This window comes from Rhinoderma darwinii, chromosome 13 (genome assembly GCF_050947455.1).
Source record: "Rhinoderma darwinii isolate aRhiDar2 chromosome 13, aRhiDar2.hap1, whole genome shotgun sequence".
NCBI lineage: Eukaryota > Metazoa > Chordata > Amphibia > Anura > Rhinodermatidae > Rhinoderma > Rhinoderma darwinii.
The window spans coordinates 50,710,798-50,737,505 of NC_134699.1; the positions used below are offsets into that span (position 1 = coordinate 50,710,798).

General features: G+C 46.3%; 1 protein-coding gene and 1 long non-coding RNA gene across 2 annotated transcripts in view; one reads left to right on the forward strand and one right to left on the reverse strand.

Moving 5' to 3' along the window:
- The window catches only part of LOC142666385 (lysosomal alpha-glucosidase-like), a 96,417-nt gene that overhangs the window by 38,331 nt on the left and 31,378 nt on the right, over nucleotides 1-26,708 (forward strand). Inside the window, exons 6-8 of the mRNA XM_075846409.1 lie at nucleotides 6,397-6,516; nucleotides 8,699-8,817; nucleotides 11,569-11,700. Coding sequence (XP_075702524.1) covers nucleotides 6,397-6,516; nucleotides 8,699-8,817; nucleotides 11,569-11,700 — 371 coding nt within the window. The remainder of the gene's footprint in view (nucleotides 1-6,396; nucleotides 6,517-8,698; nucleotides 8,818-11,568; nucleotides 11,701-26,708) is intronic.
- Nucleotides 1-26,708, reverse strand: part of LOC142666386 (uncharacterized) — a 155,313-nt gene that overhangs the window by 6,556 nt on the left and 122,049 nt on the right. The gene's annotated exons all lie outside the window — the stretch shown is intronic.

Genomic DNA, 26,708 nt, shown 5'->3' on the forward strand with positions numbered 1-26,708 from the left:
ATTTACAAATCCATGTGGATTGTTCCGTGGTTTAGGGATTGATGAGAGGAATCCTTTCATTTCCCCAGGTGTCCACGGGACATGTTGAGTGATCCTCCTCTCTGTCTGGCCATTTGTACCAGGTATTAGTTGTTGTCTGACAGGGAAAGCTGAGGCCAAAGGCAACAATTGTTCCTCAGTCATCCTGTCTACTTCTTTTTGGTTTATTTTAGGGGTGATCAGGAGTTCCCCATGTACTCCGCACAAAACCTTTCCTCCCCCTGGGACAGATACTTTCTCCCATGGGGTGGGGGTAGAGTGAGGAGACATAAATTCAGGGGCAGTGGCCCTGACCTCAGGTTCAATATACACTGGGGGTGGAGAGCTATATGCAAGTGACAAGTCTGCAGTGGGATACAACGCAGCCGAGCTAGTGGGCACTTGAAGCGGGCTTTTAGATCTAGCCCCTGTGTCCACTGGAATACCCTGGGTGCTCGAGTCAGGGACCTCTAAGTCCGCTGCGGTGGGCTCCACTAGAGACATTGCAATTTGTTCTATATTTGAAATTAACTCTCCCTCTTCCTCATCTTCAACCTGCTTATCTTCACCTGACTGACTAGACCCTGTTTTAATGCCTACTGTGTATATACCTTCGGCTTTTTGTTGCTTTCTAAAAGACTCTACAATCCATCTACTCCAAGCTGCTTTCTCATTTGGCTCAGTGATTCTGGATTTAAAATTTTTATAGAAACAGACCCAGCGAGTCAGTTCATATGTTCCTTTTTTTGGAATACCTGAATCCAATCCCCTAGTAAGCTTACACCATTTTAACAGGTGCTTGCTTACCCATATGCCATACTTCAAATTCATCTCCTCCTGTGGGGTCAGAGAAGCCTGCGGACGCCCTACTCTGTGATCTGGTGATCGGCCAGACCCTCGTTTGCCGTGACTGTTGCCCATAGCCCTGCTATGATGGAGGGGACTCCTACCCTTCTCTCTCAATTTTTATTTTCACTAACAAACACTATGGCTATTGGCTGTTAGGGAAAGTCCCACACTACGTATCTCCTACGTACCCGTATACACCCTGTATACACTACACAAATATTCCAACTGAGCCAAATTACAACCAACTAAACAATAATCCCACACAGGATCTGCTCATTATATCATCTATATCAAACAATCTAAGAAAGGTATCTTCTAAGCAGTATGATTTTTCATGAGGGAGACAAGCCAGGAGTAGCTTCAGGACACGCGCACTTTTTTGTCCTTCTGCTGCTCAGGCAGTGGTTAATAACAATTTACTTGACAAACACAGAAAAATAGAACAACAATCGTGTCTGAGGACGGTAGGGTCCTCTTACTTATCACAGCACTGCCCCCACCATGCCTTCTCCGTAGATGTGCGTCTTGAGGCAGTTTCAAGCACTCCGCCGTAAAGGCCTCTTTCACGCTGATGTGGCGTGCACCAACATCCTCATTCATTCACATACATATCAAAAAGAGGTTAGTACATTTAACAACTGTTTGAGGTTCTTGGCAACCGTACTCACGACAGAGAACAGAGGGACTGGGGACCAAAGAAAGAGAGAGCGAATGAGAAAAAAGTTTCTCACCTGTTTGATGGCGCCATTTCGGTCTCCTGTCCTTGGTTCCTGTCCTGGTTCCGTTCCAGCCGCTTTCGGTTCCCGGGTTTCGGCACCAAAATTGTTGTGGATAATTCAAAGTCAAACAGTTGCTCCAGATTCATTCATATTTATTTCCTCATGAGAAGGTTTCACAGCAGTGTCATAATGATGTCACTCAGCAAGTGATGGCAGACGGCATTTTACATACATTATGAGTGGGCTTATATACAGTTTTTTAGACTGAACTTTTACTACATCAGCTGTAATATATTCTCTTGAGTTTGCACAAAACAAATTACATTCACAATATTTTCTTAGCATTGCAATATTTTCCTATCAAGTCAGAAAATGGTAAGTCCTTATCGTCTTCTGTATTCTGTAAGGAGGGCGTAGAGGGTGGGGTCTTGAGTCATCAGTTTTCCCTCAGCCTTTATTCTTGCTGATTCAATTCCTTAACACAGCAAAAACAGAAATGCATTCTCTCAAAATATCACTCTTATATTGAAGTTAAAATGGAAATATAGAATAGAAGACAAAATGGTGGAATTAAATAATTTCTTTCACATTTGTTACAAGATCGGAACAGCAGCAAAGGATTCTTTTAACTGAAGAAAAGCCATTTTCACTTGCGGAGTTTAATTTTTGGCATCTATTCCCTTCTACATTAGGGCTGTTATTTGAGCCAGCAATGGGGAGAAATGGGAAATTAATTGCCGGTAGAAGTTCGCAAATCCAAGGAAGCACTGAATTGCTTGAAGATCCTGAGGACAAGGTCAATTTAATACGGCAGACAACTTGTCGGGATCCAGCTTTAGTCCCAGATCAGAGACGATATGTCACGTTGGGTACATGGACCCACTGGGCCGTACCTCCTTAACGGTATGGCAGCTGGCGAACAGGACACAGGTCAAAGTCTATAGTTCGTATAGGTATACCTGTGGTAGCGTAAGACAGTAGCGAGGCAGGCTCGGAAGGGACTTTGGCAGCAGGCAGACACCAGGCATGGTGTAACAGGGCAGGTGTGGTACACAGCACAGCACGACTCCAACTCAATATGCCACTTGACCAGGATAGCACAGGATACAGGTTACAGGTAGCTGGAACGGGAAACAGTGGGAACTGGAAGACACTAGGAAACCATTTGCAGAGACAAACTAGGGTAATGATGACAAAGCTCAGGCAAGGCAGGAAGGGGCTGGGCCCCTCCTATAGTCCAGGGCGCTCATGGGCTAATTTGTCACTTTAACTCAGGAGCGTGTGCTGGCCCTTTAAGAGCAGGCATGAGCATGCGTGCACCCTACGGGACCCGGCCGAGAGAAGCGGAGCCGACAGCATCTCCTGAGGAGGAGATAGGGGCCAGCGCTCACAGACTCATGGCTGCGGCCGTCAGGAGGTGAGTGAGCCTGACGGTTCGCGGCCATGGGCATGACATGATATAACCCAGAAAGGGAAGGGAGGATCTCTCAAAGACACTTTTCTCCAACTTGGCATAGAGATTGTTCTCCCGCAACCGTCTAAAGACTTGACGAACATGTTTCCGCAGTGAGTGATCAAATCTGGTTAGAAGATCGGGTTGTCATCTGGATAAACCACCACATTGACACATAACAGGTCGCGGAAAATGTAATTCGCAAACTTTGGAATACAGCAGGATCATTACAGAGTCTGAACAGATTGAGAAGGTACTCATAGTGGCCATCACTAGTATTAAAAGCCATCTTCCACTCGTCCTCTTTACGGAATCGGATCAGGTTGTATGCTCCGCACAGATCCCATTTGGTGAAGATCTTGCCTCCATGGATCCTGTCGAACAGTTCTGCAATCAATGGTAGCGGGTATTTGTTTTAGACTGTGGTCTTGTTGAGACCACGATGATCTATGCACAGATGAAAAAAAATCCTTCTTCTAAAGAAGAACCTGGCTCCAGCCGGAGAAGAGGACTTCCTAATAAATCTTGTTTCCAGGTTCTCTCTGAAGTACTCAGACATGGTTTGAGTCTCTTATAGGTACAACGGATAGACTCGAACCCAAGGTGGCATTGACCCTGGCAACAGATCAACTGGACAGTCATAGGGTCAATGTGGCGGTAAAGCCTCCTTTTTGTTGAAGACATCATCATAGGCCGAGGCGGTGCAGAGACAGGTTCAACTCGTGCCAGACACTTAGTACAGCAACTAACCTGACCTGAAGAGTCAGTGGCTATGTTCTCAAGGAAAACTTGCAAACTAGAGATCTCGGGTCCCTCACGTTCCCATATGGGACTGGCCCAGGCCAATGCTTGGTCCAACAGAAGGGAGACAATAAATGAAATCTTGGTCTGGTCTGTAGGCAAGTGGTGAGCATGCAGTCAGAAATTAATCTGGCATTGGTTAATGAACCCATTACAAGCCTTGGGGTCCTCGTCATAATAAGGTAGTAGCGGCAGTTGAACCCCTGTACGAGTAGGCAGGGGAGTTCCAGAAGGCGCATCCTGCGGGACGGGAGATGCTGGAGGTGAATTAGGACCAGGCCACTGGTGAGGCAGGTATGAGACCCGGCGGCGGGGACCGTTGGCAGAAGTGGGACACTCCTCCGGCAATACATCACTTCTCCCCAAATGGTTGCCTCAGGCTCCCTCAGCATGCTGTGGCTCATACAAGCTCCTGTATGCCGAGCAGCATTATATGCAAGAAGCCTTATATGTGACATCACACTCAACTTCGTTAGTGCTGCGTCACATACAACCTCCTGACGCTTCCCGGCATCAGTACGTTGTATGAGCCGCAACATGCTGAGGGGAGCTGGAGGGGACACGAGAAGTGGTGAGTATACTTTTTTTTTACATTTAATTGTTTGATGGGTGGTAGTCAGATGGGAAGGTAGTCCGAACTAGGGGGAATGGTAAAAGCCTCTACCTTGCTACACCTCAACAGTGTTTCTGGTGTAAATTATAATACATTTGTCCCATCTTCTTTTCGTCTTAGTGGTTGAGCTGCTGGCGATTGCAATTCGCTCAAGACTAGATATAATGGGGTTCAAATACTATGAGTATGAACTGCAGATAATGATATCTGCTGATGACATTGTTCTGTTCCTTAATCAAGCAGAGCAAACTCTGGAAAATGCTCTAAACCTAATAAGCTCTTTTGGAACGTTTTCTGGAATTAAGATTAATGCAAGTAATTCAGCTGTCCTTGGGGTAGACAGTAATTTTTCTCAGCAGACTGCAATCTGTGGATTGAGCTTCCAGAGATCGTTCAAATGTTTGGGAATAATGATAGCTCGTGCCCCAGAAGAAAATATTCATCTCAACATTCTACCACTATTTAGAAAATTGAGAGAAAAAGCAAATACGTGGAAAACCCTCCCTCTTTCGCTGGCAGCGAGAGCGATATTAAGATGGTTTGTGTGCAACAGATTCTATATACCCTTCAGAATTCACCAATACTGCTCCCAAAGGGAATATTTGATACATTGGATTCTTTTTCTAGAGATATTCTATGGCATGCTAAAAAAAAACACACATCAGTCTGGATGCATTGAGAGCTCATCCAAGGTTCAGTGGACTGGCTATCCCTGATTATAATTATTATTATTAATTATTATTAACGACTTTATTGCCTCCCAGCTTCAACAACTGGTTGGGTCAGAACTATTCATCCTTAAATACTCATATCTTATCTCGAATCCCAATTTCAATGGGGGCTTACTCTATTTTTTTCAGCTTTTGAGATAAAACTTCTGGCCAAAAGTAAAGGGGTTGGCCTTCCGACAGCATATTTGCTTCAGTTCCTATGGGATAAAATAAAAAAGGACGTGGAAATTTGGGGTTTTCCTCTGTTACTATTATTTGGCATGTATTGAAAGATGAAATTCATCTTTTTTTGTGGAAACATAACTTTTTTTTACTTATCACAAGTTATTGAGAATGGGCTAATTAATACTTTTCCACATCAAGTCTCTAAATTTGAGTCGTCGTCTAAGGACTACCTTTGCGATCTACAGTTAAAACATTATCTGACTAGAACGCTTCCTGTATTTAAGAGAATTGAGATAGGTTCCCTTATGTTAGGTTTCTGAATTGAATCGTCTGTTAGAAAAGGGGCTATGGCAAAAACGTACAATTTGCTAAAAAGGCCAAGGATCTTTTGGTGGAGATGGGTTTTAGAAAATGGAAAGCAATCTTTCCAAATTTGTCAAAAGAAGATTGGATGGAAGCTCTGAAATCCATATGTAAAATGACCCATAATCCCTTGTTACGTTCATCTCAGTTACTTATATTTTCTATGGTATATTTTACTCCAAAACTCCCTTTTTTTTCATGGGATATCAAAGCCGATTTCAAATTGCCCCCGTTGTATGACCTCATCGGCTAATTTAACGCTCCTTCTCTGGAGGTGCCATAGATTACGGTACATCGCTTTTGGCACACCTCTCTTTCTGCTTTCATGTAAAGGTAGCTCCAGATCCTATACTTTGTATTCTGGGTTCAGATTTAAGGTTGGCCGGTCAGGGAAAAAATTTGTCTCTGATGGATTGCTTAAGCAAAAAAATTGATACTTCAAAATTAGATTGGTCAACAGAAAAATGTTCAGTTTGCTGTGACCCCACCTTTCTTTTGGGAAGCCGCACCCTTACTACAACGGTGGCAAGGAGAACCTTAAATTAGCAATGCAGTTGCGACTTTTGGCCGGTTTTGCGACTGATAAATTCCCCTCAGTATTTTTCATGTTTAACATACTGAACAACTTGATATCAAAGGTATATAATATGGTACACACTATAATATTTATCAATATATTCCTAGATATCATACTGCAGCCTGCACCAGCTTTGACCTGGAGAACGACAGGAGGGATTTTGGATTATTATGTCTTTTTGGGTCCTGAGCCTAAAACCGTTGTCAAGCAGTACCAGGATGTCATTGGTAAGAACGTATATAAATGCATTTTGTTTAAAATATCCTATAATATTTTTACCTCCGACTTCCATAATTTAAAAAATGGTTTACGTCACATATTCTTTATTAACATGCTAAACAAAATACATATAGTTACTAACAGTAGGTTGGAAAATGACACACATCCATCAAGTTTAGCCATTCTGAGATCTACTGTACATCATTGATTGTTACATTTTTTTATAACAAATGTAAAATTTGTAAAATGTAAAATTTGTAAAAAAAAAAAATGCTGACATAGTATCTGCCATTACTACCTCTTGGTGTAGAGTATTCCATAGTTTAACTACTCTAACTGTAAAGAACATTCTCCTATATTGATAGGTTCTTTCTACAGTTCTTGGAATAAATAAATTGTGTTCAATGCCCTTTGTATCGATCACACGTATTTATAAATGTTAATAAGAGAGATCGCCCAATTTATTTAATGTCATTCATGTCCATCTGTACTCACACAGCGCAGCGTGATCTTGCGAGATTACGTTGTGCTGTGTAAGTCCCACAGAAATTTTACCGAAGTGTCGGGAGTGTGAATAGACATCGCATCCTGGCTCGAGGCGATGACTATTCACTCTCAAGACACTTCTGTAAAGTTACTGTGGGTGTATGTGACAGCACAGTGTGATCTCGCGAGATCACGCTGTTTTGTGAATACAGATGGACATGAATGGAGAGAAGTGTATGACGCTTATTGGTCAGCGTCATACACTTCTCTGTACAACACCCACTTGGTCAAAAGTTAAAAAACGCCCAGTTGGGCATTAAGAAACTAATTAGCATAAATCTAAAATTGTTCATAACTTGCTCAAAAATGATCGTTTTTCAAAATAAAAACCACTGTTATTATCTACATTACAGCGCCGATCAGATTATGTAGGAGATAGGGCACTTATAATCAGGTGACAGAGCTTCTTTTAAATGTTACATTATTTTGTTGAACATCAAAAATCCCATTCCTACGTATGTAACACATGGCTGCTGTGGTATTGTATAAAAGTGGCAAAAATGAAAGCGAAATGTAGCCTGTTTCATGTAAAATCGCCTAAAAAATCAAGGGAGCACTCCCTTCATCTGGAGAAAGAAAGGTTCAATCTCCAGAGGTGACAAGCCTCCTTTAATGTAAGGCCTCATGCACACAATGTTAATTTTCATTCTCAATTACGGATCCGTAATTGCAGATAAAAATACTAATTCATTCATTTATGGCTCACGGACACCTTCCCGTATATTTACGGGTAAGTGTCCGGGCCGTAGAGATGACCCGCAAAAAATAGGACATTTTTTTCAATTACGGACTGTGCTCCTATACTTTATAATGGGAGCACGGCCGACAAATGCGGGTGACGCTCCGCGGCCGTCCTTGGCGTAATCACCGAACGTGTACACGGCTACGGCCATATGCACGTGGCCTAAGAACTGTGAATCTGTGGAATAGTCTACCCCAGGAACTGGTCATAACAGGAACAGTAGATGGCTTTAAAAAAAGACCTTAAATAATTTCCTAGAACGAAAAAATATCAGCTCCTATGTCAATGTGTAGAATTCTTGTTCGAATGTTGATCCAGTCAGACTGCCACTTGGGATCAGGAGGGAATTTTTCCTTTTTAGGGAAGATTGGTTAATGCCTTATGGGTAATTTTTATATTTATTTTTGTATTTATTTTTTAATCCTTCCTCTGAATCAATAGGGGTAAAACAAAGTTCCATCATTTCTCCCATCCCTTCCCTTTCTCTAATCCCTTTATTGAACTTGACGGACATATGTCTTTCTCAACCGTACTAACTATATATCCTGTGAAAGTGACCATTATAATCATGCGTGGTGGACAAGGTGGCTCAGACGTTAACAATGCTGCTTAACAATGAGGATTACATTTAATTAGGGTAACAACTATTTTGAGAGTTTACTTTTAATCCCATGGTTTTATTCTCATATTCCAAAAATATATTTAGGTTATTTGGCTTCCAATGGAACTGGCCTTTGAATGCAGGTAAGACTGATATAGGGAAACTACGTGATATCTATATGCACTCTAGTAGCTACAGGAAATATGACATTTTCTGAACAGCACTATAAAATATGCACTATACAAATAATGGTTTAAAAATAAAACAATCATATAAGACCTGTTCTCTTTTTTTATTTTAGGATATCCCTTTATGCCTCCATATTGGGGCCTTGGATTCCACCTCTGCCGTTGGGGATATACCAGCTCCAACATGACTCGAGAAGCTGTGAAAAAAATGAGGAATGCTAAAATACCTCTGGTAACAAAGTACAATATTCTCTTTTTTCATAGATAACGCACATTACACACATTGAGGAAGATTTACTAATCAAAATGCGCCAGAATTCTGTCTCAAATTGAACCCACACTTTGGCGCACTTTTCGAGCACCACATTTATTAAAGGGGTTATCCAGGTTATTAAAATTAATGGCCGATCCTTATGATAAGCCATCAATATTGGATTGGTGAGGGTCCAACTGTTGGCACTCCCTCTGATCAGCTGTTTGAAGAGGCTACGGCACTTGTACGAGCGCTGCAGCCTCTTCAATGTTTACAAGGTTCTCCTCCTCATTCGTACTTGCACGCGCCATTACATTTGTAGAGGCCTTGCAAAGAATTGCACCACTGTCCCATACAAGTGAATAGGGAAGTGGTACAATACATTGCACGGCCGCTACAAATATAACGGTGCGTGCAAGTACAACTGGAAAGAAGAACCATGTAAACAATGAAGAGGCTGCAGCGCTCTTAAGAGCGCCACAGCCTCTACAAACAGCTGATCGTGGGGTTGCCAACAGTCAGACCCCCAACAAACTAATATTGATGGGCTTATCCTAAGAATAGGCTATAAATTTTAATAACACAGATAAACCCTTTAAGGGTTTTAGACACTTTTTTGAAACTTATCTAAGGAAGGCATTTGCAGCCAGGAGACGGACTTGAAGAAGCATCCATCCGGCATAAACCTATTTATAACAAGCAACTAAAGCGAGTGTGAGAACTTGGGAGTGTGCTTTGGTCTCAAGTGTCCAGTGTCCTAATTGTGACTAAGAACTAAGATGCAGTGACTTTAGATTTAGTCACTTTAAAATAAATTATTTGTGGTGTTTAGTTGTATTTATATCCCCATTAGACACAATGAACTCCATGTGTACCAATGGTACCCAGTGTATATCCTGTGCCATGTATGCTCTCCTTGAAAAGCCATTTGAGGGACCATACTGCTGTGCAGGGTGTGTGGGATTTGCCCGAATTCTAGACCCACATGAGCAACTTTTAACACGGAGGGCAATTGACAACATGGAGAGGAGTTTGCTGCTCAATAAGCAATGAGGGAAATCTGTCACAGAGACAGGGAAAGCAGAACAGTTTGCTGTCTTACGGGTGCTCGGCTTCGGCATATTGCGGATTGAGTTGACAGATTATTTGGAGGGGCTGTAGTGCTGCTGCTGAGTAGGATAATCGTCCTGGCATGGCTGGAGGCGATGTCTGGTCCGTCGCTCCAGTGAATGACCTGCGGGAGTAAGTGACGTCACAGCGTGATCTCACGATTCTAGCTGAGATCACGGTGGGCTGGACTGAAGAGAAGAGTATGACGTTGATTGCTCATACAGTTTTCTATACAACGCCCACATGGTGAAAATAAAAAAAACGGCCAGTTGGCCATTAAGAGAAAATTAGCATAACTATGAAAAAAAGAACATAACTTCGGAAACAATAAAAAAAAATGTAAACATAAAACACAGGAGTTATCAGCATTTAAGCACCTATTAGATTAGGTATGAGATAGGAAAGTTATGAACTGGTGACAGAGCCTCTTTAACCTCCGTTGTGGGTTAAATGTTGGAAGGTTATCTAAGAGATGCTATCCTGGAGACTCTTAAGGAAAATAAACCTGTAACGCAGCATCCGCATTGGTTTACGTGGGATCGGTCCTGTCAAACTAATCTGATCTATGAGGAGGTAAGTTCTAGACCGGACCTGGGTAAGGCTGTGGATGTGGTATATCTAGATTTTGCAAAAGCGTTTGATACATCGACTATTTAGGAAAATCAGTGAAAAATTACATTTGCATAATAATTTGGAATGCGGTGTAGTCCTGAACTGTGAGCCCTGACCCAGTAAAAGCTCCTCACAGGCTTGTCTCTAACTGAACTCAACCGAACTACACAGGACAGGGTGGGGGCAAGACCATACTCGTTTAGTTCTGCCCTTCTTCCGGAATTATCCAGAGATGCTCAATAGAAAAGATAGGAACCCGCTCCAGCCACAGCAAGTCATGCCCAACACATCTTAAAGGCACATTACAGTATTTCTCAGGGGATAAAGGCAAACAGTGCAAATAGCACTGGAAACAACAGTGTCTTGGCTGGCAACCTGCACTTTCCTGTAACTCTGTAAATATGTAGAATCATCCCTAAAACAGTATAAAACACTAACCATTTATCCACTAGGAGTGTTCTAGTGGGATGCTACATCTGTACCTCATGCAAGGAGATGTATGTTCAGTGCTACTGCATATGTGAATTAGGCCTCTCACACACAAGTGTGTTTGGTCCATGATATACAGTCCGTACGTCGGCCGCATTTCCCGGACCGAACACACTGCAGGGAGCCGGGCTCCTAGCATCATAGTTATCTATGACGCTAGGTGTCACTGCCTCTCCGCGGAACTACTGTCCCGTACTGTAATCATGTTTCCAGTACGGGACAGTTTTCCCGCAGCGAGGCAGCGACACCTAGCGTCATAGATAACTATGATGCTAGGAGCCAGGTTCCCTGCACTGTGTTTGGTCCTCGTGTGTGAGAGGCCTTATAACTAATATATCACTCATATGCTGTACTTCAAATTGCTGTACTGTAAATATGCAAATGTATAGCAAACTTTCAAAATTAATCTTGAATATTGGATTACCTTGGACCCACCGTGCAGATGAGATATATTCAATCTGTTTTCAGGTGCTTATAAATTCTCTTCTGTAACTAATACATTTGTTTAATATTTTCTAGGATGTGCTATGGAATGACATTGACTATATGGACGCATACCTCGATTTCACTTATGACCCAAAGCACTTTGGAGATTTGCCAGAAATGGTAAATGAATTGCATCAAGTGGGCATGAAATACATATTAATTGTGGTAAGTACTGCAAGCTTGAAAGTACTTTGCATACATTAGAAGCATATGATTTCATAGAATGTTAACATATTAAAAATATCTACTTAGAAGGCTAATGTAGCGTCCATGGCCGCGGACTGTTGGGATTACTCACCCCCCGGCGGCCTGAGCCATGGATCTGTGAGTGCTGGCCTGCATCTCCTTCCCAGGAGACACCAGCGCTCACTTGCGCTCCGGTCCGCTGTGTCCCGTAGGGTGCGCGCGCACGCTCGTGCCCGGCCTTAACAGCACTGAGACCCCCACCAATCGCTAAAACTAAGAAGTGATTGTGTGAGTGCTCAGCCGCTTCGTTTCTGTTTGTTTTTTTCCGGAAAGCTGATGTATCGGAGTACGGACTCATAGACTTTCTATTGAGCCCGTACTTCGATACATTGATTTCCGGATGAAGAACGCTTCTGCCGCTTCGTTTTACCGATTGGTGGAGGTCTCAGTGCTTGGACCCCCACCAATCAAAACTTCTGACATGTCACTATGACACGTCAGAAGTTTGTCGAATGTTTAATTACCCTTTAAGGTAAGAAGTTACCTAAAGTTTAGTAAGCAGAGCTGTCTAAGCAGGGTGCCATAACCATGTGTCTTACAGCAAATATGGCCCAAGAATTTGTGGTTATGACCTGGAAATAATGTCATTCCTGATTGGACTGGACCACTTCTGTCTTCTTGGTAACAGAGATAGGTGGAGGGAACAGGTTATGATTTACTTTACTTTAAAGGGGTTATCTGGGTTATCAAAATTGATGGCCTATCCTTAGGGTAGACCATCAATATTAGATGTCCGACTGTCGGCACACCCGCCGATTAACGGTTTGACGGTTCCACAGCGATTGTATGAACGCCACAGCCCCTTCATTATTTACTTGATTCTCCCCTCCGTACGTACTTGTGTGCGCCGTCACATTTGTAATGGCCTAATATATTTCCTGTCAATTTTACACTTATACCAAAGCATTATATAAGCAATCAGTAGATCGCATTTTGAACTCCCCTTGTAAAACTAAAAAAAATAGTTAATGAAAGTTTATGGGAATTTTCAAAATCGCGGCAATACCGCGCCATTTTTCTGCGATTTTTGTAATCTCTGTAAAAATGGCACGGTTTTGCCACGATTTTTGCAATCGCAGATAAACTGCACTATTTTTACCGCGATTAAAATAATCACTGTAAAATGGCGTGATATTGACGTAAATTTTTTCGTATTTTTTTTTTAAATATGAGTGATTGGGGAGCACTTACTGTAGGGGCCCTGTAACTATGGGAACATCGCTCTGCAGTCTCTAAGGAGCAGGGGAATCGCTGATGCCTGCTGAAGATCGGACTGCAGTGCAGGTAACCGGTAATGTCTCAGGAGGCGGGATCTTCTCTCCTGGGTGGAAGCAGCTTATTTCTTTCATGTTCCGCAGCCTCCAGTCTTTTTGTGCTGAAGCCTTATTAATTATGATTGTTTTACATAAGTGGTGCGGGCGGGCCCTCGGACCACCCTTGCTTTGGGACCTGGTAGCAAGTGCGACCTCTGCGATCCCTATAGCTATGCCACGAGGTGGAGGCTACTACAGGACATCAATCAATATTGGTCATGTGTACAAAGAATATCAAAAGTTATAATTAAAGGGGTTGTAGGTAGGTTCTCGTTGCGTTCAGGGTAAAAAGATGACGCAGCCTCTTGGTTTAACTGTTTACTAACGGCAAAACCTGACAGGGTATTTTCTTGATGGAGCCGGTAGTACTACTGAGGTTGGGGACGTTAAGCCCACTGGAGTCCCTCTGAGAGAGGTTGCGCCTAACCCCCACGTTACCATAGCTTGATACCAGTACACGTATGGCTCGTTGCGATTCTAACCACTACCTTTCGTGGCAAACACTCTCTCACCCTCAGGCGGCAGCCGTAGTGTTTCGGCATGCCTAGGACGCAACCAAGCAGACAGGTGACGAGTGTAGTTATTCAGCAGTCCTCACGATAAGTCCCATGTGAGTCTCTGTCACTCTGCCCTGCTTTTCTACCCGCTCCCAATTCACAACGGAGTATTCACTTTAACAGTAAAATGTGTTTCACAGCAACAGAAATACAGGCAATATTCTCTCTTGACACTAGCACAAGGTCACAGGAAACTGTTATGCTTTGGTGTTACTGCAAGGCGGCCACCGGGTATTGACACACCGCTGTTTGCTGGTTACTTTCAGGGACAGCGTGGCAGGGAAGTTGGTGGTCTTTACTGGGACAGGGTAATATTGGAAAAATGTTTATAAGGTTGCAGGATACTGCAAATGCCCAGTACCTTAGTCTTCTCTGGTGTTTTCTGACTGGAAGTACCTCCTGTTGTCTGCTGAGCTCCCTCTCTTTTGCTCTCTCTCTTTGTCATTGAGATGCAGTCTCTGTCCCTCTCCTGCTCCTTCAAGATGTCTCCCTCTCCTACTGTCTGCAGATGGCTCTCTCTCCTACTGTCTCCAAGATGGCTCCCTCTCCTGCTGTCTCCAAGATGGCTCCCTCTCCTGCTGTCTCCAAGATGGCTCCCTCTCCTGCTGTCTCCAAGATGGCTCCCTCTCCTGCTGTCTCCTCCACCACGCGTTTCTCCCCTTCCTTCTCCTGTCTCCCGACACTACTTCCCACACCCGCCCATTTCGGGTGACGTCATGATGGGGCCATCACCCCGCCCGCCCCTTCACAGAGCCGACGGAGACATTGCTCCATCATGCTGTGTGGGAGCGTGTGTGTCATGAGCGCGAGCTCCCAAGCGGATGGTGCCTGTGTCCTTTCGCTGTACTTACAGCGCTATGCAAGGAGGGTGCTAACCACCCTTACCACCTTTACCCCTTAATTAAGTAGTGCAGTCCTCGGCACTACACCTCGTAGTCCCGCAAATAAGAATGTTGCCGGTTGCGATTATTCCTCTGTGGGTAACGCAGTCCATGATCCACTTCGGGTGTAGTCGATTCCAAGTATCCTGACGGACCCGCGCATCTGTTGTTAGTGGCTCACTGGAGAGATCAGGGTCGTTCGTTGGGTTCAACAACCAGTAGTTTCTTATGATATCAGTCTGTGATGGATCCCCCAGTTCTTCTTATCTCGGTACCGCAATAAGGTCTGGAACTGGAAAGTAACAGGGTCGCAACAGGTTTCGGTGTAAGTTCCTACTCGGTCCCCGATCATCCTCTGGTTGTACCTCATACACAGTTAGCTTGGGGTCGATACGCTTAGTCACCACGTACGGTTTCCTCTCCCACCGGGGTGCCAGTTTACTTCCACGCGTTGTCTGCCGATTTCAGACTAGTACTCTATCTCCCGGATGGAAGACTGGGTATAGTCTAGCTTGGTTCGGAGACCCCTCTTTCGAGACCACTTCTTTTAGGCCGCCTTTCGCAAAGTTCAGACGCCTCTGTTGTTCTTGCACCCACTGGGCAGGGGATTTATCCACTTGGGTTTCTGGGACATCCAACAGTAGGGCTAATGGTAACCGGCTAGGACGGCCGAACATTAACTGATACGGGGTGTATCCAGTCGTGGGATGTATGGTGTGATTATAAGCCCACACGCGGTCCACAGATTCGGGCAAGCGTTGCTTGTCATCCCTGAGGGATCTCAGTAGGCCAAGAAGTGTACGGTTGAACCTTTCACTGGCCCCATTGCCTTGTGGGTGATACGGCGTCGTCCTCTACTTCTTGATCGCATGTGGACTACATAGCTCCCGTATGAGTTCCGATTCGAAGTTTGGGCTTTGATCGGATAGCAATAGTTTTGCACACCGATAGGGACGCAGAACATGTTTCCACAATGCAGTGGCTGTTGTCTGCGCTGACTGATCCCGGGTAGGAATTACCACTGCAAATTTAGAGAAGTGGTCCGACTGCTTATGCCCCGATGTAACTTCTTGTATAGTAAAAAAGTAGGCTGTCAGCAATTCCAAAGGTTCCCCCATCCTAATGATCATTGGTTCCTCGAGCTGTTCTGTGCTCTTATTCACGCTGCTGGTAGCGCATTCTTCACAGACGCGCTTAGTAACTTCTTCCAATCCTGGGGCGTAAAAATGGTTGCGGATCAATTGGACAGTCTTATCCGCTGCGAAGTGACCCCGCTTTTCATGCATCGACTTACACACCGACTTTACATCAGTCTTTGGCAACACCAACTGCCACATTTCCCAATACTCACACGGGAACCGCACTATCCGATATAGGATTCCATCTCGTAAATCCATTCGGGCCAGTGTCCGCGCTTGGGATGTCAGACGGTTTCTCTCGGACGCCGTCGGTCTCCTCTCTTGACGTACCCATTCCACATTTTTTTTAATGTCTCATCTACTTGTTTACGTCTCGCCCATTCAGTTTGGTTGTACATCTCGATCATCATGGTGGTTTCTTGGGCCGCCACCATACTCTTCTTGTCCTATGACTCCGAGTGGGCCACCCTCAATGAGAAATCTCAATTTATTTTCGCTCATCATCAACCTCTCCGATGGGAGTCTCGCAGGATTGTCTTGAGAGCGCGTCAGCGTTCGTGTGATTCTTGCCGGGTTTGTAGTGGATAGTATAGTCGAATCAGGCCAACCGGGCCACCCACCATTGTTTGGCCCCCAATTTTGCGGTATTGAGGTAAGCAAGGGGGTTGTCAGTATAGATGTCCACCTTGGTGCCTACCAAGTATTCCGCAAAGCGTTCCGTGATGGCCCACACAATAGCCAGCAATTCCAATTTAAACTAACTGTAGTTTGTGGGGTTACGCTCTGTGGGTAGTAGGCTGCGGCTGCCATATGCAATGACCCATTCCACTTTCCCTTCCTGTTGCGCTAGTACAGCCCCTATCCCCTTTCAGGCTGTTATCTGTGTATAGCCGGAATGGCTGGTTGAAATCAGCAAACGCCAGGATGGGAGCCATCACCATTCTGTCCTTTAACTCCTCAAATGCCGACTGTTGGGGTTCTTGCCATTGTTCGGTGAGACTCCGGCTGCATGTTCTTTTCTTCTGTGTGGGCTGTCCGCAGAGGCGCTGATTCAGAGGGCCTGCTATTTTGGCGAAGTCTTGATTGTACCTGCGATAATATCCTACCAACCCCAGATATGCCCTGACTTCCGTCGTATTTCCTGGGACCAGCCAGTCCTGTACCGCCTTCCCCTTGCCGGGATACGGGGCGATTCCCTTCGCACTCACGAGATGGCCAAGGTACTTGATTTGCTGGCGGGCCACCTTGCATTTACTGGGTTTGAGCTTGAGGCCATATTTGTCTAGACGTTCTAGTAGTACGTGTAGATGTTCCAGATGCTCTGTAAAGGTTTTGGAGAAAATCACGATGTCATCCAAGTAGATTAACACAGATTCCATAGTTCAAATCTCTCAAACAGTGTTCCATCAGCCTCTGGAATGTACTAGGGGAGTTAGTAAGCCCAAACGGCATCCTGTTAAATTCACAGACTCCTCTACTCTGGTCAAGGGATAGGCGTCCCTGTGGATGCAGACGTTTAGCCTCCGATAATGAACGCAAAATCGAAGAGAACCATCTTTCTTGCGGACAAGAACGATTGGGGCCGCCCACAGACTTTGGCTTTCTCGATTCACCTGTCCATCCAACATCTTCTGTAAGAGGTCTTTAAATTCACGATATAAAGCTGGGACTATATTGCGGTAGCGTTCCCAAAAAGGGGGGGTTGATTCCGGTGTGGATCTCATGTTCTATGGTGGTAGTACACCCGTAGTCGTCCTCATGGCAGGTGAACAGCAAGTTGAACTGCCGCACCAAACGTTTCAATTGTTGCTCGGCCTATGTAGTGCGTGCCACGCCATCCAACTCTAGTTGATGCCACAGCCGGTCGGTCCATTCCGGCTAGCCCGTGGGATCTGTACTTTCATCTCTCCGCATATGTTCTGTGAGTACAGAAGCAGTTGGATTAGTCACATCCTCTGGTCTGATCAACTCCATGCTGACCAGCAACGTGCCGGCTGGTATGTCAATGACGTTTTACGTGGGGTTCATCAGTCAGATCAGAGCCATGCCCCTTGTGACTCGACGCATGGTCCGTCCTGCCACCCAAGAACGTGGATTATCCCTGTAAAGGATCTGCCAGACACAGCTTCTGTGTCGACGCCCGTAGTTAATCAGTCTGCACCTGCTCCTAAGTCTGATAGAGTGACTCGATCTGCTACCACTCAGGCTGGTAGGCTCAGACGTGGGAGAACCTATCACAGCCTGGCCAGACGGTTCTAGCTCCCGCCCTCGGTCTATTTATACCTTAATTTCCTGATTGTCTCTGCCTGTGATTCTTTCCTGTTTCCTGGCTCTGCTGCTCCTGCTATCATTATTGACCTTGCTTCATTTTGACCCTGGCTTTACTGACTATGCTCCTGCTCTGCGTTTGGTACCTCGTACACTCCTGGTTTGACTCGGCTCGTTCACTACTCTTGTTGCTCACGGTCTTGCCGTGGGCAACTGCCCCATTTCCCTTAGCTTCTGTGTACCCTTGTCTGTTTGTCTGTCTGTCTGTCGTGCACATATTGAGCGTAGGGACCGTCGCCCAGTTGTACGCCGTCGCCTAGGATGGGCCGTGCAAGTAGGCAGGGACTGAGTGGCGGGTAGATTAGGGCTCACCTGTCTGTCTCCCTACCCCGTCATTACATAATCACAGGCCCATATACCTTTTCTACCCTGGTCCCTGACACAACTATGGACCCCCTTGAGACCCTGGCTCAGCAAATGCAGGGCCTCTCCCTACAGGTCCAAGCCCTGGCTCAGAGGGGCAACCAGCGTGATGCTACCCTGGTAGTGCCCCCCACCTCACATCTTGAACCCCACCTCAAGTTGCCTGACCGGTTCTCAGGGGACCGGAAGACTTTTTTCTCCTTTCGGGACAGTTGTAGGCTATATTTCCGTCTAAGGCCCCACTCCTCAGGTTCTGATAGCCAGCGAGAGGGTATAATTATGTCCCGGCTCCAGGACGGGCCCCAAGAATGGGCCTTCTCCTTGGCTCCTGACGACCCTGAACTTTCCTCTGTTGATCTTTTTTTTTCTGCTCTCAGGCTCACACAGTGAAAGAAATAAGTATTTGATCCCTTGCTGATTTTGTACGTTTGCCCACTGTCAAAGACATGAACAGTCTAGAATTTTTAGGCTAGGTTAATTTTACCAGTGAGAGATTATATTTAAAAAAAAAAAAATGAAAATCACATAGTGAAAATTATATATATTTATTTGCATTGTGCACAGAGAAATAAGTATTTGATCCCTTTGGCAAACAAGACTTAATACTTGGTGGAAAAACCCTTGTTGGCAAGCACAGCAGTCAGATATTTTTTATAGTTGATGATGAGGTTTGCACACATGTTAGATGGAATTTTGGCCCACTCCTCTTTGCAGATCATCTGTAAATCATTAAGATTTCGAGGCTGTCGCTTGGCAACTCGGATCTTCAGCTCCCTCCATAAGTTTTCGATGGGATTAAGCTCTGGAGACTGGCTAGGCCACTCCATGACCTTAATGTGCTTCTTTTTGAGCCACTCCTTCGTTGCCTTGGCTGTTTTATTTTTTCGGGTCATTGTCGTGCTGGAAGACCCAGCCACGAGCCATTTTTAATGTCCTGGTGAAGGGAAGGAGGTTGTCACTCAGGATTTGACGGTACATGGCTCCATCCATTCTCCCATTGATGCGGTGAAGTAGTCCTGTGCCCTTAGCAGAGAAACACCCCCAAAACATAATGTTTCCACCTCCATGCTTGACAGTGGGGACGGTGTTCTTTGGGTCATAGGCAGCATTTGTCTTCCTCCAAACACGGCGAGTTGAGTTAATGCCAAAGAGCTCAATTTTAGTCTCATCTGACCACAGCACCTTCTCCCAATCACTCTCAGAATCATCCAGATGTTCATTTGGAAACTTCAGATGGGCCTGTACATGTGCCTTCTTGAGCAGGGGGACCTTGCGGGCACTGCAGGATTTTAATCAATTACGGCATAATGTGTTACCAATGGTTTTCTTGGTGACTGTGGTCCCAGCTGCCTTGAGATCATTAACAAGTTCCCCACGTGTAGTTTTCGGCTGAGCTCTCACCTTCCTCAGGATCAAGGATACCCCACGAGGTGAGATTTTGCATGGAGCCCCAGATCGATGTCGATTGACAGTCATTTTGTATGTCTTCCATTTTCTTACTATTGCACCAACAGTTGTCTCCTTCTCACCCAGTGTCTTACTTATGGTTTTGTAGCCCATTCCAGCCTTGTGCAGGTCTATGATCTTGTCCCTGACTTCCTTAGAAAGCTTTTTGGTCTTGCCCATGCTGTAGAGGTTAGAGTCAGACTGATTAATTGAGTCTGTGGACAGGTGCCTTTTATACAGGTGACCATTTAAGACAGCTGTCTTTAATGCAGGCACCAAGTTGATTTGGAGCGTGTAACTGGTCTGGAGGAGGCTGAACTCTTAATGGTTGGTAGGGGATCAAATACTTATTTCTCTGTGCACAATGCAAATAAATATATATAATTTTGACTATGTGATTATCTGGTTTTTTTTAATAGAATCTATCTCTCACTGGTAAAATTAACCTAGCCTAAAAATTCTAGACTGTTCATGACTTTGACAGTGGGCAAACTTACAAAATCAGCAAGGGATCAAATACTTATTTCTTTCACTGTATATGACGAGACTGACAAGACTGCCTTTGCCGAGAGTCAGCTGGTGACCTTGCGTCAGGGTAAGAGACCCGTTGAGGAGTACTGTTCTGACTTTAGGAAGTGGTGTGTAGCTTCTCGGTGGAATGACCCTGCCTTGAGGTGCCAGTTTAGATTGGGTCTGTCGAAAGCCCTGAAAGACCTGTTAGTTAGCTATCCCTCTTCTGACTCTCTAGATCAGGTTATGGCTTTAGCGGTACGTCGTGACCGACGTCTCAGGGAACGACGACTTGAACATTTTTGTGCTTTCTCCTCTTGCTCCCCCATGATGGCTCCCGAGGTTCCGTTGCTTCGTTCTTCCACGGAAAACTCGGATGAACGAATGCAACTCGGGGCCTCCGTGTCTCCCCAACAACGTAGAGAGCTCCGCAGGAAGAATGGTCTCTGCTTCTACTGTGGGGATGACAAGCATCAAGTGAACAACTGTCCTAGGCGTAAGTATAAGCAGCCGGAAGAACTTCCGCGCCTAAGTGACCATCGGGGAGGTCACTTGGGCGCACAGGTATTTCCCGTAAATATGAAACCTAATAAGATCTTGCTTCCCTTTCAGGTCTCTTTTGAGGGTAGGTCTGCTACCGGCAGTTCCTTCGTGGATTCAGGGTCTTCTGCTAATATTATGTCTGTGGAATTTGCTATGTCTCTAGCTATGCCATTGATTGATTTGCCTAAACCTGTCCCGGTAGTGGGTATCGACTCCACTCCACTTGCTAATGGTTATTTTACACCGCATACCCCTGTTTTTTAACTCCTTGTTGGCTCCATGCATTTGGAGCACTGCTCTGTACTGGTGATGCAGGGATTATCGTCCGATTTAGTTTTAGGCTTTCCCTGGTTGCAGATGCATAATCCCACGTTTAACTGGAATATTGGGGATCTTACCAAATGGGGTAATGAATGCATTACGTCATGTTTTTCTGTTAATTTTATTTCTCTCCCTGAGGAGGTGAACACTCTACCTGAGTTTATTCAGGACTTCGCTGATGTTTTTTCTAAAAAGGCCTCCGAAGTGTTACCTCCTCATAGAGAATACGATTGCGCAATCGATTTGGTACCAGGAGCTAAGCTCCCTAAGGGTAGGATATTTAATCTCTCTTGTCCCGAACGTGAAGCCATGAGAGAGTATATCCAGGAATGCCTGGCCAAGGGTTACATTCGCCCCTCTACTTCTCCGGTAGGTGCTGGCTTCTTCTTCGTAGGGAAGAAGGATGGTGGTCTTAGGCCGTGCATCGATTACCGAAACTTGAATAAGGTCACTGTAAGGAACCAGTATCCCCTTCCTTTGATTCCTGATCTCTTCAATCAGGTTCAGGGGGCCCAATGGTTCTGTAATGGCAGGAAGGAGGTGAAGGGAAAGTGAGCCCTAATCTACCCACCGCCCTGTCCCTGCCTACTTGCAACAACCCGCCCTAGGCGACGGGGTACAACTGGGCGGCGGTCCCTACGCTGTCTAAGTGCACGGGAGAACAAACAGGGAACACGCAAGGGAAGGGGCAGTAGCCACGGAACGCCGCGAGGAAACGGAGCGGTGAATGAGTAGTCAGGACCAGGATGAAGTGGAGTATACCAAAGTGAGCACGGAGAAGGAAGCAAGCCAGGGGCAAAGCAAAGCAGGTTAAGCGGAACTGCAGCAAGGCAGAAGCACGGCAGAAGCAGGCTGGAGCAAGCAACAGTGAGGCCAGGAATCCAGAAGAATTACAAGCACTGAGGAAGAGAACACGGCAGGTAATAAAGGACAGGGGGCGGAGCTAACTCCGTCTGACCAGGCCGCGATAGGCTCTCCCACTCCTGAGCCTGCCACCCTGGTTGGTGGGAGATGGTGTCAGTCGAACAGGTCTGGCCTCAGGTGTGGATTGATTAATCCCAGGAGTATACCTAGACGTAGTACCTGGCAGATCCCTAACAGTACTCCCCCTTTTATGAGGGGCCACCGGACCCTTACTAAGAGGACCCGGTTTAGTAGGGAAGAGAAGGTGGAACCTCCTGATCAATACCCCAGCGTGAACATCACGGGCAGGTACCCAAGTCCTCTCCTCCGGCCCGTATCCTCTCCAATGGACCAGGTACTGGAGGGAGCCCTGGACCATCCTACTGTCCATAATCTTGGCCACCTCGAATTCCACCCCCTCAGGGGTGAGAACGGGAACAGGAGGTTTCCTCGAGGGGGACCAGGACGGGGAGCAGCGTTTAAGGAGGGAGGCATGGAAGACGTCATGTATGCGAAAGGATGGGGGCAGCTCCAGACGGAAGGATACAGGGTTGAGGACTTCAATGATCTTATAAGGTCCAATAAATCGGGGAGCAAACTTCCTGGACGGGACCTTAAGGCGCAAGTTCCTGGACGACAACCAGACCAAATCCCCGACGACAAACCGGGGGTTAGCAGAACGTCTACTATCCGCCTGAATCTTTTGTGCACTCTGGGACGCCTCTAGGTTCTTCTGAACCTGGGCCCAGACAGTGCACAGTTCCCGATGAACATCCTCTACCTCAGGATTATTGGAACAACCAGGGGAAATGGAGGAGAACCTTGGGTTAAACCCGAAATTACAGAAAAATGGGGAGACCCCTGACGAGTTACTGACCCGGTTATTCAGGGAAAATTCAGCAAGGGGAAGGAATGAGACCCAATCGAATTGACAGTCAGAGATGAAACACCTTAAATATTGTTCCAGGGATTGGTTAGTCCTTTCCGTTTGGCCATTAGTTTCGGGATGGAAGGCGGAGGAGAAGGACAGATCAATCTCCAACTTTTTACAAAAAGCTCTCCAAAATAAGGAAACAAATTGTACCCCTCTGTCAGAAACTATATTGACTGGGGCCCCATGGAGACGCAGGATGTGTTTCACAAACAAAGAAGCTAACGTCTTGGCGTTAGGTAGCTTCTTAAGGGGCACAAAGTGGCACATCTTGCTGAAGCGGTCTTGTAACGGCAGGGGGTAGGGAGACGGACAAGTGAGCCCTAATCTACCCGCCACTCTGTCCCTGCCTACTTGCAACGACCCGCCCTAGGCGACGGGGTACAACTGGGCGGCGGTCCCTGCGCTCAGTAAGTGCACGACAAACACGACAAACATACAAGGAACACAAGCAAGGAAAAGGGGCCGTTGCCCACGGCAACACCGTGAGCAACCAGAGTGGTGAACGAGCCGAGTCAAGCCAGGAGTGTGCGAGGTACAAAACGAAAAGCAGAAGAGTAGTCGGTAAGCCAGGGACGGTATGGAGCAGGATCAAAAATAGCAGGAGCTGTAGCTGGGCCAGGAACCACAAGGAAGGAAACCAAAGCAATAACAAGCACCGAGGGACAGGAAGTGCAGGCTTAAATAGACCGAGGGCGGGAGCTAGCTGAGTCTGGCCAGGTTACGATAGGCTCTCCCACTCCTAAGCCTGCCAGCCTGAATGGTGGAAGCAGGAGTCCGTCTCAGGGATGTATTCTCAGGTGCTGACTGATTAGTTCTGGGAGTTAACCCCGCAGTGCCTGGCAGATCCTTTACAGTACCCCCCCTTTTATGAGGGGCCACCGGACCCTTTCTAAGTGGACCTGGCTTACTGGGGAAACGCAGGTGGAACCTCCTGACCAATACCCCAGCGTGAACATCCCGGGCGGGTACCCAAGTCCTCTCCTCGGGCCCGTATCCTCTCCAATGGACCAGGTACTGGAGGGAGCCTTGGACCATCTTGCTGTCCACAATCCTGGCCACCTCGAATTCCACCCCCTCCGGGGTGAGGATGGGAACAGGAGGTCTCCTCGAGGGAGCCAAGGACGGGGAGCAGCGTTTGAGGAGGGAGGCATGAAACACGTCGTGTATCCGAAAAGACGGGGGTAACTCCAGCCGGAAGGAGACAGGATTGAGGACCTCAATGACCTTATACGGCCCAATAAACCGGGGAGCAAACTTCTTGGACGGAACCTTGAGACGCAAGTTCCTAGACGACAACCACACCAGATCCCCGACCATAAACAGGGGGTTAGCAGAACGTTTTTTATCAGCCTGAGTTTTTTGTACGCTCTGGGACACCTCTAGGTTTTTCTGAACCTGGGCCCAGACTGTGCACAGTTCCCGATGAACGACCTCTACCTCAGGATTGTTGGAACTACCAGGTGAAACGGAGGAGAACCGTGGATTAAACCCAAAATTACAAAAAAAAGGAGAGACCCCAGACGAGTTACTGACCCGGTTATTAAGGGAAAATTCGGCGAGGGGAATGAAAGAGACCCAATCAAATTGACAGTCAGAGACAAAACACCTTAAGTATTGTTCTAGAGACTGATTAGTCCTCTCCGTTTGGCCATTGGTTTCAGGATGGAAGGCAGAGGAGAAGGACAGATCAATCCCCAACTTCATACAGAAGGCTCTCCAAAACAATGAAACAAATTGTACCCCTCTGTCCGAAACAATATTGACAGGGACCCCATGGAGACGCAGGATGTGTTTGACAAACAAGGTAGCCAACGTTTTGGCGTTGGGTAGTTTCTTGAGGGGCACAAAGTGGCACATCTTACTGAAGCGGTCCACCACCACCCACACCACCGACTTGCCTTGGGATGGAGGCAAATCGGTGATAAAATCCATGGAGATATGTGTCCAAGGTCTCTGGGGAATGGGCAACGAACGCAGTAAGCCCGCTGGTCGGGACCTGGGAGTCTTGGACCTAGCACAAACCTCACAAGCGGCGACATAGGCCTTAACGTCTTTAGGCAACCCAGGCCACCAATAATTTCTGGTAATGAGGTGTTTGGTACCCAGGATGCCTGGATGGCCAGATAGTGCAGAGTCATGATTTTCCCTAAGTACCCTTAGACGGAATTGCAGGGGAACAAACAGCTTGTTCTCAGGAAGGTTCCCGGGAGCTGCACCTTGATCAGCAGCAATTTCAGAGACTAAATCAGAATCGATCGAGGAAATGATTATACCTGGAGGCAAAATACAAGCAGGATCTTCCTCCGAAGGAGGGCTGGCCATGAAGCTACGCGACAGTGCATCAGCCTTAATATTTTTAGACCCAGCCCTATAGGTAACCAAAAAATTGAATCTGGTAAAAAATAACGCCCATCGAGCTTGTCTCGGGTTTAGCCTCCGGGCAGATTCTAGGAACACCAGATTCTTGTGGTCGGTAAGGACCGTTACCTGGTGCCTAGCCCCCTCCAGGAAGTGGCGCCACTCTTCAAATGCCCATTTAATGGCTAAGAGTTCGCGGTTGCCAATATCATAGTTACTTTCAGTTGGCGAAAACTTCCTGGAGAAGTAGGCACAGGGGCGGAGATGGGTGAGGGACCTGGTACCCTGGGACAAGACAGCCCCCACTCCCACCTCAGATGCGTCAACTTCCACGATAAATGGCTCCATTTGGTTGGGCTGAACCAGCACCGGGGCCGAGACAAAGCACTTCTTAAGGACCTCAAAAGCCTGGACAGCCTCAGGAGGCCAGTGGAGGAGATCAGCACCTTTGCGAGTGAGGTCCGTAAGGGGCTTAGCGATGACCGAGAAGTTAGCAATAAATCTCCTGTAATAATTAGCAAACCCCAAAAAACACTGTAACGCCTTCAGGGAGGCAGGTTGGACCCATTCCGCCACAGCCTGAACCTTGGCGGGGTCCATGCGGAATTCATGAGGAGTGAGGATTTGACCCAAAAATGGAATCTCCTGTACCCCAAACACACATTTTTCGGTTTTGGCAAACAGTTTATTTTCCCGAAGGACCTGGAGCACCTTCCTGACATGCTCCACGTGGGAGGACCAGTCCTTGGAAAACACCAGTATGTCATCAAGGTACACTACCAGAAAAATCCCCAGGTAATTTCTCAAAATCTCATTTATGAAATTCTGGAAGACCGCAGGGGCATTACACAACCCAAAGGGCATGACGAGGTATTCGAAATGGCCTTCGGGCGTGTTAAACGCAGTCTTCCACTCATCCCCCTCTTTGATGCGAATAAGGTTATACGCCCCCCGTAGATCCAATTTAGAAAACCATTGGGCCCCCTGAACCTGATTAAAGAGATCAGGAATCAAAGGAAGGGGATACTGGTTCCTTACCGTGACCTTATTCAGGCTACGGTAGTCAATGCATGGCCTAAGACCACCATCCTTCTTCCCCACGAAGAAGAAGCCAGCACCTACCGGAGAAGAAGAGGGACGAATGTAACCCTTGGCCAGGGATTCCTGGATATACACTCTCATAGCTTCACGTTCGGGACAAGAAAGATTAAATATCCTACCCTTAGGAAGCTTAGCTCCTGGTACCAATTCGATAGCGCAATCGTATTCTCTATGAGGAGGTAACACTTCGGAGGCCTCCCTAGAGAAAACATCAGCGAAGTCCTGAACAA